At 29.8% G+C, this 15,111-nt stretch overlaps 1 protein-coding gene across 1 annotated transcript; it reads left to right on the forward strand.

The window, feature by feature from the left end:
* The first annotated feature begins 2,837 nt into the window (after positions 1–2,837).
* Positions 2,838–6,878, forward strand: LOC121215483 (L10-interacting MYB domain-containing protein-like). Its single transcript, XM_041090099.1, has 3 exons — positions 2,838–3,105; positions 5,701–6,048; positions 6,156–6,878. The coding sequence occupies exons 2-3, from the start codon at positions 5,701–5,703 to the stop codon at positions 6,840–6,842; spliced, it is 1,035 nt and encodes a 344-aa protein (XP_040946033.1). The 5' UTR covers positions 2,838–3,105; the 3' UTR covers positions 6,843–6,878.
* Positions 6,879–15,111: the final 8,233 nt, after the last annotated feature.

Below are 15,111 nucleotides of genomic sequence, written 5' to 3' on the forward strand. Positions count from 1 at the left end.
CAAAACCATCCACATGGTGGATGAATGGACCCATATTCATTTCAGAAATGCAAGATATTAAATCTCAACTTTAGCTAGTGAATTTCTAAGAACCAAATTTTATTAATAACAAGCAACAAATGAAAATTCTTTAAATTAAAGAATCTTCAGGTTCTTTAATGGATGTCCATATGAATTCTCAATTAATTTTCGCATCATATATGATCCAGGATGGTCTAACTGGTCATGCCAAGTAGTAAAGCATTTGTATCAGTAAACTTCTGGTTTACTTTAACATGTGTTTCAATTGTACTAAATTGTAACAAATTAATAATTTTACTATCATTCTTTTTACTTTGTATCCACATATAAGTGTTATTTTGACATTTACTACTGGAAATGTCTAAATCAATGTAAATATTATAATGTCACTAAGTCAAGAAAATAAATATAATTTCTAAATAATTATATGCAATATTAGCTTCAGAGAATATGCCAAAATCTTCAAATATCTTAAAAAAATTGCAACTTCAGGTGCATCCAACCATAATAAGCTTTAGATAAAATTATCATATTTTATTGCTCATAAATAGATCTTTCACAGTTAAATATTTTGCTTCCAACCCCTTAATGGGAATGATGACAAAAGAAGATCATAAAGATAATCACAATCAATTCAATTTGATAACAAGAGTAATCAATAACTCAATCCTCCCTTTTTCATCCTTTCAAAATAGATATTTATAGCAATAGTGATTCATATGAAATATAATATTTTCCTCATTCAAAAACTCAATATAAGATCCATTATAAGTATCTTTTAAAACCAATGGATTAACCATCACAGGATATTAATATATCAGCTATTCTAAAGCTTTCGACTAATTTTGTACTATCAAATATTGAAATAATATTTGTTTGTTTTAGTACCACATAAGATAAATACTTTCTATCTATAATGATAGAATTTATTACTAAATTCTCATATCCTTCCTTAAAGAATATTAACAGAAATAAAATATTTGGGCATACGCCACATATGTGACCAATAATCTTTCATATCACATTGATAACATAAGTTATCTTTAACCTTTGAAAAGTTATCTTGAGAACTCTCATTGTTCTCTTATTTATTACTATGTTCCTACTTTGAGTGGTCCATTAGTATATATTTTATTTTCTTTATGTTTACATTCACTTCAGGGAATGCAACAAATATGGTAGGAGGACTTATAAACATCCCAATAGATTCTTTATTTCATAATCACCATCACAAATATGTGTCGATTTTAAATTAAAATCTATCTATGCATGTTGACATGATTAGTCTCCAATTATAATAAACAATAAATAAAACATAGTTAAATATCTGAAGATCTTTAACATCATCGTCATCACTAGAAGGTATGAGATAGTTCGAAAATATTTTTGATTTTATATATATAACGATATCAAATCTTTCACCAGCCTTAAGAAAAAAAAAAGTAAAATAAGTTAATCAAAACAATGATAACATATAATGAAAGAAGAATGAAAAATAATAATCAGATATGAAACATTAAATAAAAGAAACTTCCTGTAAAAACTTTGCATCTTGTCGTTAAAGAAATTGAAAATCATGGAGGATAAATTTGATCGTCGATAAAAGGAACTATCACTTTGAGCAAAACTGTACTGATAATGTGTTATAAAATAAAGAGAGATGGGGAGAATAAAGAACAAAGAAAATATAAAAGCAACAGAGAATGTATTTTATTGATTCAAATAGGTGATTACAATGCTTCATTAGAGTCTCTATTATAGGCATAAGAAGTATAAAAGAAGTAGAGATCTAATTCTAATAACTATTAGAATTTAAAGTACATTAAAACTTTATCTTGATCATGATGGACATCCACTTAATAAGATATTCATAAGATAAATAAGGATTTTTTAAATTTTTTTATTTTTATTCTTTTCTAATAATATATATTTTATTTAATTGTTACGTGTTATGTGTTATAATTATAAATATATTTTTATTCTATTCTCTCTTTCTTTCCAGTAATTCTTTGAAATATCTTGTTGAAATATTTATATTTAACAATATAATTAATTCTAAATATTTTATATGAACTTAAAATTCTATCCTATTCGTATGTATTTGAAAAACACGTATTTATAATACATGTATGATTTAAAAATAACATACAATAATTAAAAATATATGATTTCAAACTAATAATAATAACAACAACATATATGAAATATATACAAAATTAAAATAAAAAAAATAGTTAAATTATGAGTGAAAAGAATTTTAAAGAAGTAAACATATCAAATTATAAATATCAAATGTACTTCGATTGTTTGTCATGGTATTTTCTGTAACAGCTCATTTTCAGTGGTGTTGGAAACAGTGGTTTCAAGACCATAAATCTGACGACTGAGTTTGTAAATATTATTATTTAATATTTACAAATCAAATATAGTATTATATTGAATTTTGATTTGATATTTTTTAATATTTGAACGAATAGTTAAGTACAAGTAATTTGTCTCTAAAGTCAAGTAGTTTTGAAAAATGAGGTATCGGGATATTGTTTCTGTAAATCGAGCTTGTAAGTATTTTTATTAAATATTTATGGAGTTATTATATAGGTGTATTGAAGTTTGGTCCGAAAATTTTAGTGATTTGTTAGTTAATTAAAAAAACTAAATCATAAAAATTGTAAAACTTAGGGTTCCTTTGGATGTAAAAGCAGTGATGGTGAGATGGAATTTTAAAGGAATATTCCTTTTCCCTGCACTGTGATGACGTTTGGAGAAACAACGGTGAGGTGCAGCTGAAGAATTGAATCTCACTGTCATCTTCATTTCCAACTGGAGGTAAAACCTCCAGCTTAAACACAGCCAGCAGACTAGTTTTCTTGCAGACAAAAATGCCCATATTTTCATTTATTATTTTACAATTTTATCCTTAAAAGTTAAAGTATTTTCTTTCCCAACCTTATTTGTTTTCAGATTGGGGAAAATCTTCACAGACGTTTTCTTTTTCATTGAGGTTAGGTTCCCTCAATTTTATGCCAGAAATTTACTTCTGCTTACTTCCTCACCAAGAACAGAGATAAATCCTTTGAATATAAGGTAACAACTTTTTCTATCTTTGCTTCTATCGTTCATTGATTTTAATTCAGTGATTCCGCCAGTTGTTTGAATTATTATTTTCTGTTTACATGATTATCATGCCTGGATTTGATTTAAAAGTTTTAAGATTTAAAAGTCTTAATATCTTCAAGCTACTAGTCTCCAATAACAACTAAAAGCCTCGGTGTAACTATTTGCTGTAGAAAGTCAATGCAGCACTAACCAAACAATACAGGAGTCTGAATATTGGAAAGCAAACCAGAGCTCCAAGGAGTTGCAAAACTTGTAGTCATGCCATATGAAGTAAAGCTAGTTGTTGTACTGGCTAAAGTAAACTTTGCAGTTGTAAGTAAGTACAAAAAGTATAGAAACAAACTGAAATGCTAACCTTGAGCCAAAAAAATGAGTCTAAAATTTTTCATACACAAGCTTTAAGTGCTTAAGCAATGATAACATAATGGAAAGCATATACGAAAAAAACAAAAGGTACTGAGCCCTTATTGGCAAATTCGGTACATGTATGTATGCATATGCAAGTGCATGTGTCTGTGTACGCATGCATGTTGCAGCAGCTAAACTCTGTTCCTTTTTCTAGTCAGTTATTCAACTTCTAAATGGCATAAGAACCAGCAAAGCTTATTCCCATCAAACGAAAGCAAAAGAGATCAATACCCTATGATTTTTCAAGTCATTCTTTGTGTTTTCCCAATTGTTTTTTGGTCATTTCCCCCCTAACTGCTGAAATGCAAAGCCAATTGCTTTTAAATTTTGCTACCTTGCATGTAATAAGGACTCTGCAAACTTCATTAGCCAATACTAGCCTCTTCAACATCATCAACAAGCAATTAAAATTGAAAGCAAAAGGTAGATAAAATTAAGTACACAAGTAACAGAGAATAAAAGACTTTTAACTCAAATAGCAGATAAACACAAAAGCTATTTTGCATAACTTGTGATTAGAGTACCAATATTCCCTTAGTGTAATGATTTAAGACTTATTGTTAAAAGAGTTATACATTTCCAATGAAATTAATCACCACTACTTTTATATAATAAGTGGAATATTACTGTAAAAAATAGACACTAAACAAAATTTCCCTGGAAGAAGAGAAGAACTAAAGACACTCAAATTGTAGACCATGACAGTAAAAATAATTTTTAGTGAGACCAATGATGAAAACTGGAGAAAATTATCTCAAAAATGCAAAAATGAAAGCTAAAAATAACCAAAATATCTTATAAAATTTTCGGTGAGCTATATAGTTCGGTAATTATTGTCTTTCTACATAGGTCCTCTACTTCCTCCATCAATAGCATGTCAGCAGTTAGAAAATACTAAAAATCCAATAAACCCAGCTATGCTCAGCAAACAGAGTATGGGACGTGAGTTTAAACATTCCTTTAATTAAAATACACTATAACAACCAATTCTATGAAATTCCACACCAAATACTAAAAATTCAGCAGTTAGAAAATACTAAAAATTATGCTTAATTCAGCAAATTTACAAATAAATATTTAACAACACACTTACAGATACATTAATAAATGCAGCTCATGAAATTAATCAGGAACTAAAACAAATTTTAAAGTGGCTTTAATTGAATAAAATTAATAGACAATACCACATGAAATCATCAAATAATCCCGAAGGTATAAATAAAATCGAAAGTCCCACTATCCAACCATGAACCAAGCACCTATGTTTAGCAAAGATAATAAGCAATCATCAAAAATTCATCCATAAATCCTCTAAAGGAGCACTCAAATCAGTTAAGCAGAGACGTGAGAAGACTTAGTGTAATGATTTAAGACTTATTGCTAAAGAGTTATACATTTCCAATAAAATTAATCACCACTGCTTTTATATAATAAGTGGAATATTACTGTAAAGAATAGACACTAAACAAATTTTCCCTGGAAGAAGAGAAGAACTAAAGACACTCAAATTGTAGACTATGACAGTAAAGATAATTTTTAGTGACACCAATGATGAAAACTAGAGAAAATTATCTCAAAAATGCAAAAATAAAAGCTAAAAATAACCAAAATATCTCATAAAGTTTTTTTCAAACTTATAAAAAAAATGCTAGTAAGTACAAAAAGTATAGAAACAACAGTAGCATGAAACCACAAAACAATGTCCTTTAAAGTCAGAGCTCAATCAATTGATCACTAAAGCCATAAACTTGCAATCAAATACAGTCACAAACTGCACATTCATGACCATGAATACTTCAAATGTCGATGAAAAAAATCAGAAGTTACCATGATGTTTAAAGCATGAGTTAGATAGTCTTGAACACCATCTTGCCAAAGCTCATCAAGGTGATTTTACAATACATACATAGCCTAATCCTAAGTTGTAAAACCATCTTAATAGTTTGCTGAACCAAGTAAAACAGAACTAAGGTTGTGGTTGGGGAGGAGGGCCCTGATGAGCTTATTTAGGATCTTTGAGAATTTTTTCTTTAGTGTTCATCTTATTGCTTTCATCCATTCGTGATGTACTATTCTTATTTTTTATGAAACTATATTATTATATCTAATTATATATTTATGGTCTATTGACATTTAAAATCAAAATAATAATAGATGGTAAAGACACGAAATTTTGTGGAGGGGGATAGTAGCTTAGCAACAAAAGCTGTTTGGGACGATGAGTTGACGTTGATATTTTGTGAACTTTGCGTAAATGAAGTCAATGCTGGCAATAGACCGACAACTCATCTAAACTCAAAGGGATGGGAAAATGTCATTGCTCTTTTTCAAGCAAAAACACAAAAAAATTATGGAAAACCTCAATTGAAAAATAAGTGGGATACATTAAAAAAGGAATGGAGGTTATGGAGTGAGTTGCTTAAGGAATCTACAGGTATTGGATGGTGTCCATTGAAAAAGACGGTCGATGCTACCGAAGAGTGGTGGGCTGAAAAAATACAGGTTAATGTTAACTTTATCATTATTTTAATGCATAAAGTTTATTAAAATTAATAATTTACAGTTATAAAAATCTTAGTATAACATTTAACGTTTAACATATTATGTAGGAAAATCCTGATTTTAAAGGATTTAAGAAGAAAGGAATTGAACCACGATTGAATGAGTTAATGTGGCAAATGTTTGGTGGCATTGTAGCCACTGGAGAGAACGCATGGGCACCTTCGTCTGGTGTTCTTCCACGTGGGGTTCCTATGGGAGATGATGCTTCTAATGAGGGATTTGGTGATTCAGATGAACATAGTAACGAGAATGAAGGTATTCCCCCTGATGAGGTACCATCAAACCCTTCTCATGGAATCCTTAATCGAAGAAAGGAAACACTTGGGGTTGTACACGGTAAGGGAAAAAAATCAAGTTCAAGTAGAAAATCATCAAGAAATACATTAACTACTCAGATTGAGAAATTGTGTGAGAGTATGGCTAGTCCAAGGAAGTCAGTGAACGAAATTATTTTTCCTCACTCTCAATATACTATTTCAAATGCAATGGATACTTTGCGTGCTTTGGGAGATGAAATTCCAAAAAGAGATGAACTGTACTATTTTGCCACCAAAATGTTCCAAATACCGGTGAAACGAGAAATGTTTTTGAACTTAGATCCAGATGATAGGGTTTGGTGGCTTCGACGTGAGTATGCTGAACAAAATCCAATTGCATCATTTTCATCCTTGGTAGCAACATCCCCATTTCCCTTCCAACCATACCATCAACCACCTCCACCATCAGCTCCTTAGAAATATTATTGTAATATAACTATACTACTTTTTTATATGTAATACTAATGTATGCTACTTTGTATGTTTGGTATTTTTATGTTATGCTTTTAATCAAGTTTCTGTGTTGTATAGAATGTCACGAGATTTTAAAGGATTTATTTTCATTTGATTACTTTTTCAGGTTATGGATGAATTTAACAATATGTATAATAGTTTTGATATGAATTATGATACCTCTGAATTAAGTGAAGAAGCTCAACGAAGAATAGCCACAATTGTTACCCAAGTTGAGCACAACAATTATCATAATGAGGAAGAATATGTGTTAAGCAGTGTATTGGTACACCATGAAACTTATTTCACTATGCAACCGCGTATGGATTCAAATTATACTGGTCAAATGTGGGTGGACGAAGTATTAAATGGGCATGATGATCGTTGCATGATTAGTTTTAGAATGCCAAAAAATATATTTCACAGATTGTTGCATGATTTGCAAACAAATTATGGCTTAAAGAATGGGAAAGTATCGGCGATGGAGAAGTTAGCATTATCATTGTACATTCTTGGAAATAGAGAATCAAATTCAAATGCAACAGAGCGATTTCAACGATCTGGGGAAACTGTTAGTCGAATTTTTACTGATATGTTGCATATATTTGCTCGAATGGGAATAGACACGATTAAACCCATTGAAGGTCAATTCGAGGAAGTACCGAACCATATTCGACATGATACAAGATATTGGCCTCACTTTAAGGTAAAATTTACACAATCTTTATATTTTTAAAACATAAATTATTTCTAACTTTTATCTCATTACTTGTATTTATTTTAAAGGATTGTATTGGGGCCATAGATGGAACACACATAAAAGCATGCATTTCGCCTTCTTCTCAAATACCTTATATCGGACGGAAAGGTGAACCAACTCAAAATATTATGGCAGCTTGTGACTTCAACATGTGCTTTATTTTTGCATTTCCTGGTTGGGAAGGAACAGCACATGATAGTAGAATTTTTTGCAAGCACTTAGAAAGCAAGAGTTGAAGTTTCCACACCCTCCACCAGGTCGAACTTTAATTTTTTAATTACTTTTTATATAAAAATATTTTTAATTTATTTTTAAACTTGATATTATGTTTTACTTTTTTTGCAGGAAAATATTATCTTGTGGATTCCGGATATCCACAAATGGCAGGTTTTCTAGGTCCATATAGGGGGGAACGATATCATTTACCTGATTTTCGTCGAGGTAATCATCAAGTATCTGGAAAAAAAGAAATCTTTAATCATGCCCATTCTTCGTTACGCTCTGTGATTGAACGAACATTTGGAGTGTGGAAAAAAAAATGGCCAATATTAAGAGATATTCCAAGTTATTCATTCGACAAGCAAGTTTTAATAGTTATTGCAACAATGGTTTTGCATAATTACATTCGAAGACATGCTTGGTCAAATGATGAGGATTTTCGAGAATTTGAGAATATACCGGACATGCCAGTCTCTTCAAGCCAATTTGACAGAGGTGAATCGAGTTCTTCTAACAGAGAAAGTGACCTTGAAATCACAATGTTAAGGGAAACCATTGCAACTAGTTTAATGAATCAATATTTGTAAACACATTTTGTATCATAACCTAATTTCTAGTAATAATGAAACTTGTTATGTCTTATGTTACTATATTTTTTTTATTAAATATCATCCGTTTAGATACTTCAAAATTAGATCCAAGTATAATGTTATTATTTATGAAAATAATATTTATCATTTTTATAAAAAAATATTTAATTATAACTATAAAAAAATTAAAAATAATTATCATTTTATCTAATAAATAATTTAAATTATTTATATAATTCATTAAAATATTGAAAGATACATTTTAATATTTTATTAAATGAATTTGCATATTTTAATAATTTTTAAAAAATAAAATAATTTAAATAACTTCTATTATATATCAATTCTAATCTGATGTCCTTAATAGTCATTTTTCATTCTCACCTCACCGCTACAGCTGCGTTTGAATCCAAACACACACTCCACCATTGTTTCTAATCTCACCGCTACAGTACCCAATCTCACCGCTACAGTAACTAATCTCACCGCCACCGCTGTTTTTAACCTCACCGGAGGTAAACACACCGCCCATCCAAACTAGCCCTTAATCACTATTGAATTTTATTAATGAAATGGTTTATATAGTCAAAGTTGGAGAATTAACATGGTAATTTGACCATAATTTAGCATGATGGACGGTTTATGAATTAAAATTAAGTAAAATATATTGAAATGTAAAATTAATAATATTATTAAATGTAAAAACATAAGCTAATTGTAGAAGCCCAAATTTGCCGGGCTCATACCAACAAAATAACCCAAACAATAAACCCGAAGCCCAACTACCCCAGCCCATTAACCTAAGCTCAGCAACCCTAATCCCACTAACCCTAGCCACCTACCCCCCACTTGCCCACTTGCCCACTTGCGCCGAACACCACCATGCCACTGTCGGCCATGGCCACCTGCAAGAAGCCAAGTAGAAATAAACAAATAGAAAATAAACATTTGTAATCGGTTATAAAAAACCGAAAATCTCACCATTATAGAGGGGGGGAATTTTTTATTTTTTTGCTATGAAAACAAAAGATTTTCTTTCAATATTAACAGATTCAATACAAGAACCATTCGAAAATATATATACAATCAGGGGCTCTAACACCAAATCGGAGAATCAAATCTAAAACCTGAGGTGACTCTTTCTTTTTTTTTTCTTTACTGTTTTGAGTTTATTTTTACATAAAAATACTAAAAAATATTAAAACATAAAAACATATGCATTATTAAGAAAAAAAAAGAAAAAAAAGAAAAAAATATTTTTTAGGCTATTTTAGGCCTTTATATAGCCCTCCAAAACGACGTCGTTTTGGGGGCTACACTTAAGCCTCAAAACGACGTCGTTTTGACCATTGCCCGACCCATCCGACCCGACCCGCTAGAGGATCCGCGTGTTTTCGTTTGAATGGGATATTTATGCGCGCAGTCCTTCCACTTTTTCAGGATTTTGCAATTAAGTCATTTTTCTTGTTTCCAATTTGGCCCCATAATTTCTCGCGCTTTTCGATTTAGTCCCCGCTAATGTGCTGCGTTTTAATGGAATGGAATAATTGTTTTTTCGGTCCCCCTATGTTTGGTGCGCGCTCAAATAAGCCATTTCTCTTCATTTCCTTTCACATTTGCCCCAGAACTTTGTTTTTAATTCAATTTTAGTCCTTTTTTCGTTTATTTTTATATCTTTATTAAATATCCTTGTTATTTTTATATTATTAGTATTATTAGTATTACTATTATTATTATTATGTATTAGTATATATTTTTATTATGTACGCGTATACATGTATATATATTTTCATATTTAATATTTTTATTTCATTTTTTTCTAATATTTTATTATAATTTATATATATATACATATACATATTCTTTATTTATTTTAAGTATATATTTTTTATATTTCATATTTTCTACAGGCATATATATACTTATATATTTACATATTTTAATTCATATACTTATAAATGTATGTACATACTTACGTTATTTTATTTTTATAATATACATATTTATATTTTTTTGTCTTTATGTAATATATATATACATACATGCGCATGTTATTTATATATATGTAATTATGTTTTCATATTTTATAATTCTTGTACATACACATATATATATATGTATAGACATACATATTTTCATTATATATATACCTACATAGTTTTTTTTTTTGTATTTTAAATCTTTTAAAATTCATACATGCATTTTTAAAACTTTTATAATTTTATTCATTTCTTTATTATTATTATTGTTTTACTTTATGTTTATCTATTTATTTATGTGTCCATTATTATTTTTTAAAAAATGTTTTAGTTTTTTTTATTTTGTTTATTTACTTGTTATTGTATATAATTGATTTTTTTATATTTATTTTTGTTATCTTCGCTCGTATTATTTTTACTCGCATTATCGTAATTGTTATTCCGTCACATCAATTTTTACCCGAATTCGTAAAAAAGGAAAATTTTGGAAACAAAAGCAATACTCGATACTTGGGATATTCGAGAGAATTGGGCCCTAACGTGCTGGGTTCTAATTTTCTGTTGAATCTAAATGCTCGAGAATGCTCTTTAATAAAAAACATAAATAAAAACTCATTATCGGGATTTCAATATGTTGTGTCCTAACGCATTGGATATGACACGTGGTTTTCTCGATATGAGGATTTTTCGAAAGTAAAGGCAATATTCCGTATTTAGAAAATTCGAGAAAATCGTGCCCTAACTTACTGAGATTCGATTTTTCTCGTTGATTTTAAGTAATCGAATATCCTTTTAAAATTAAAATAAATGAGGTTTAAATAAAAAATAAAAGGAAAGCTTACTCTCAAAAAATACAAGGTGTCGTGTCCTAACTTACTGGATGTGACATCTTGTTAATTCGAGATAAGAAGACATTTTTCATTTTGACTTATCCAAGTAATTTTTTTAAAAAAAAAATAACGCAATATAAAGAAGGATCTTATTTTTAAATTCTTTTCGAGTTTTTAATTTTCGACATAAAGACATTAAATAATCAACTAAGGTACCAATTTTGGGCGTGTCGAGGGTGCTAATCCTTCCTCGTGCGTAATCGACTCCCGAACCTTTTTTTCTGAATTTCGTAGACCAAAATCGTTGTTTTCATAAAATTAAATCATTTATTAAAAACAACCACTTTTTGAGGTGACCCGATCACACCTCATCAAAAAAAGGATTGGTGGCGACTCCCGTTTTCATTCTTTTTTTCAAAATCCAAGTCGACCCCGTTTTCATCAAAAAAATGGTGTCAACACTAATATTGTCATCTTCCCCATTTGAGGCCTTGATACCGAAACTCCATAATTTCAAATTCTTCAAGCTTTGGTCTTGCTTTTATTCACGCATGTAAGTCTTCCGACTATTGGTTTTTTCAAAATTTTATGTTTTTTAGATCGTTGTAGGTTAATCCATCAAACTCATGGAATAATTTGTGATTCTATCAAAGTTTTTAAAACTTGTCATTGATGTTCTTGTAGATTTCTTGATGTTAATGCTTTGATTTGAAGCTTGATAATGGATTTGAACTAAGTTGTAAAGTAATTTTGGTTAGTTTTGAGTTTAGGAACTAAATTGTTAAATTATGAAAAATGACATGAATTTTTTGTAAATTTTAGAATTTGAGGGAGGATGATATGGAATTCTTCATAATATTTTCGTGCTTAATTATGAAAAGTAAGCTTGTTTCAGTTTTAAGGACTAAATTGAATAAAATACAAAATTTTAGAAAATTGTGAAAATTTTCATTAAAGAAGTCATATGCATCAAATGAACTTTTATAAATTAATTGAGGCTGATAATTGAAATAAATTATTGTATAAATCAAGAACCGGTAGATAATCATAGAAGAGAGAAAATTGTTGATTAGTCTCTGATATTGCCAACTTTGTTGTTTAGCCCTCATAAGTTCATGCAATTTAATTTGGTATAACTTGTAATATATTATTTATTTTTGAATTGGGGTATGTTTAATAAATAAATATATTTGAATTGTTACAAATTGGTTTAAGATGAGAAAGTGGATTGAATTGAAAAGTATTATACGATTACTTATATCAAGCCCGAATGAATATAAAATAGGATACAATTAGCATGCCAATAGATTATTTTGCGCACTGTATTAGATTAATATGTGATGAGGTGATGATACTGTTGGGAGATGTGCCCATATTGTAGTAAACATGTAACTATTTTCTATTTATTTGAACGATGAATAAATAAATAATGTTAATTTCATATTTCACTATTATATCTTTCGTATTTCTGTCTTTTATATTTTGCATGCATAGAAAAATTTTGACAAGCAAATATTAGCTCATTGATCGTCTAAGTTCAAATTGAAGATAAGTGGCATTATAAGAACGCTTATATTGCGAGAAAGACAACTTACTTCAATAGCTAATCTAAATGAGTCCATAATCCCGTAAAAGAATCAAAGTGAGCATTTGATTCAAACACTGGGAAGGATTATTATGTCGTTTACAATTCCAATTAGGGAGATGGCTAGTCTTGGCTATCGGAGCAGTTGACTCCACGAATAGAGACATAGATGTACCCATTAGTAGAATGATACATTGGATTAGACCCAATATGAATTCATTCTGAACCCGTTTGTGAATTAATTCACTTGTGACATTCAATGTGTGATTTACCTAAATCTTAAGTTAGTCACTGACCATGCATATGCAACTCATCTGCTTTGATATAAGTGGAGGCTTATACTCTAAAGATGATTGAACTCATAGACAGTATGTTAGGTACATGATTTGTGTATAGCGTGGCTTTACTAGCAATAATGGAATTCATAACTCAATTAAAGAGTTAATGATATCCTCTCATTGGCATTGTGCGAATTGATAAATATAAAATGTGGTCAGGATTGATGGTTCTCAAAAAAGAAATTTATCACAATCATTTGTTGATAGTGATCATATTAATCATTAAGAAGACACAATGGTGACAATGAGATAAAATAAGATTGTATCGAGTGAAAAAATTTAACTCAAATGAATCAAAGATATTATATGAGGGTAACGCACACATGACGAGGTCATTGGACAGAACAATTAGATGAATTGCTTTTGTAAAAAGTATAAAATAAAGAGTTTTCAATCATGGTACTTCTTGTGGACTGATTCCATGATTAAGTAATTGCGAATTATTAGAATGATATTATTAGACATAATTGCAATTACTAGAGCATAATTGTATAAGTTCGATTGGTCCCTCCGCTACAAAATTGAACGATGCAGGTGCGACACCCTTAGGGCACCTCGAGCCGGTTCGACTACTACCAGTTTGGTCTGGGTCGATGACAACCTGATCGGCCCGATCAAGCCACCGATTGGACTGTCGGCCCAGTTCGACCAGTTTTAGGTCTTGGTCTCGTTTTGGGTTCTCGAGCCCAATTTACGATCTTAGGTCCAATTTTCAAGTTCAATTACCCATTGGACTAATTGTCTGACCTGAAAATTAATTGCTAAAAATATCATATTAATTTTAATTAATTTGATTAATTTAATTTTACTTGATTAAAAATAATTTTCCTAAAAATCACTTAGATTTTCCAATTTAAATTTTCAATAAAATTCTTTAACCAAATTCTATAGTTGAACAATTATCACGATCACCTAATTTAATTCCACATCGAATAAATCGACTCAATTAAATTATTTCCAAAGTCGTAAAATTTTCTTCTAATTCAAATACATTCTGATCGAGCTTTTATTGAGTTAGTGGAGGGACCAATCAAACATATACAATTAGGCTCTAGTAATTGCAATTATGTCTAGAATGATCGTTCTGATAATTCGTAATTATTTAGTCATAGAGTCAGTCCACAAGAAGTACCATGATTGAAAACTCCTTATTATATGCTTTTTACGAAAGTGATTCATCCAACTGTTTTATCTAATGGCCTTGTCATGTGTGTGTTACCATCATATGATATCATTGATTCATTTGAGTTAAACATGTTCACTCAATACAATCCTATTTTATCTCATTGTCATCATTGTTTCTTCTTAATGATTAATATGATCACTGTCAACAAATGACTATGATAAATTTGCTTGTTCGAGAATTAGCAACTCGTGACCACGTTTCATATTTATCAATCCACATAATGCCAATGAGAGGATATTATTAACTCTTTAATTGAGTTATGAATTCCACTATTGCTAGTAAAGCGATGCCATACACAAATCATGTACCTAACATACCTGTATGGGCTCAATTATTTTTAGAGCATAAGCCGCCACTTATACTACACATTCATGCTAAAAAATGGATCCCACAACTTTGAAGATATAATGAATACCATTCATCAATAGACAGTAAAAGATAATATTTAATATGTATTTTTAACTTCACAAACTTTCAAATACCATTTTTTTAATGGAAATTCAAGCTTTCAAAGCATAACACTAATTTCACCCATAATTTTAAGTAAATAAAGGAAAAAATATTAAAATTATTTTGATTTGTTGTGTTTGAGGACTGTTAGCTAATTGTGTTCGGGCTTTTTCAGCGTGGCCCGTTTCATGAAAGTAAATTTTTTACTCCCAAAATATTTAAGGGCCTAAATTGCGGAATTATAGTTTTTAATCACCATTTATCATCTATAAATAGGCCCGGCTCTATTCAGCGGA

Source organism: Gossypium hirsutum, chromosome A02 (assembly GCF_007990345.1).
Source record: "Gossypium hirsutum isolate 1008001.06 chromosome A02, Gossypium_hirsutum_v2.1, whole genome shotgun sequence".
Lineage (NCBI taxonomy): Eukaryota > Viridiplantae > Streptophyta > Magnoliopsida > Malvales > Malvaceae > Gossypium > Gossypium hirsutum.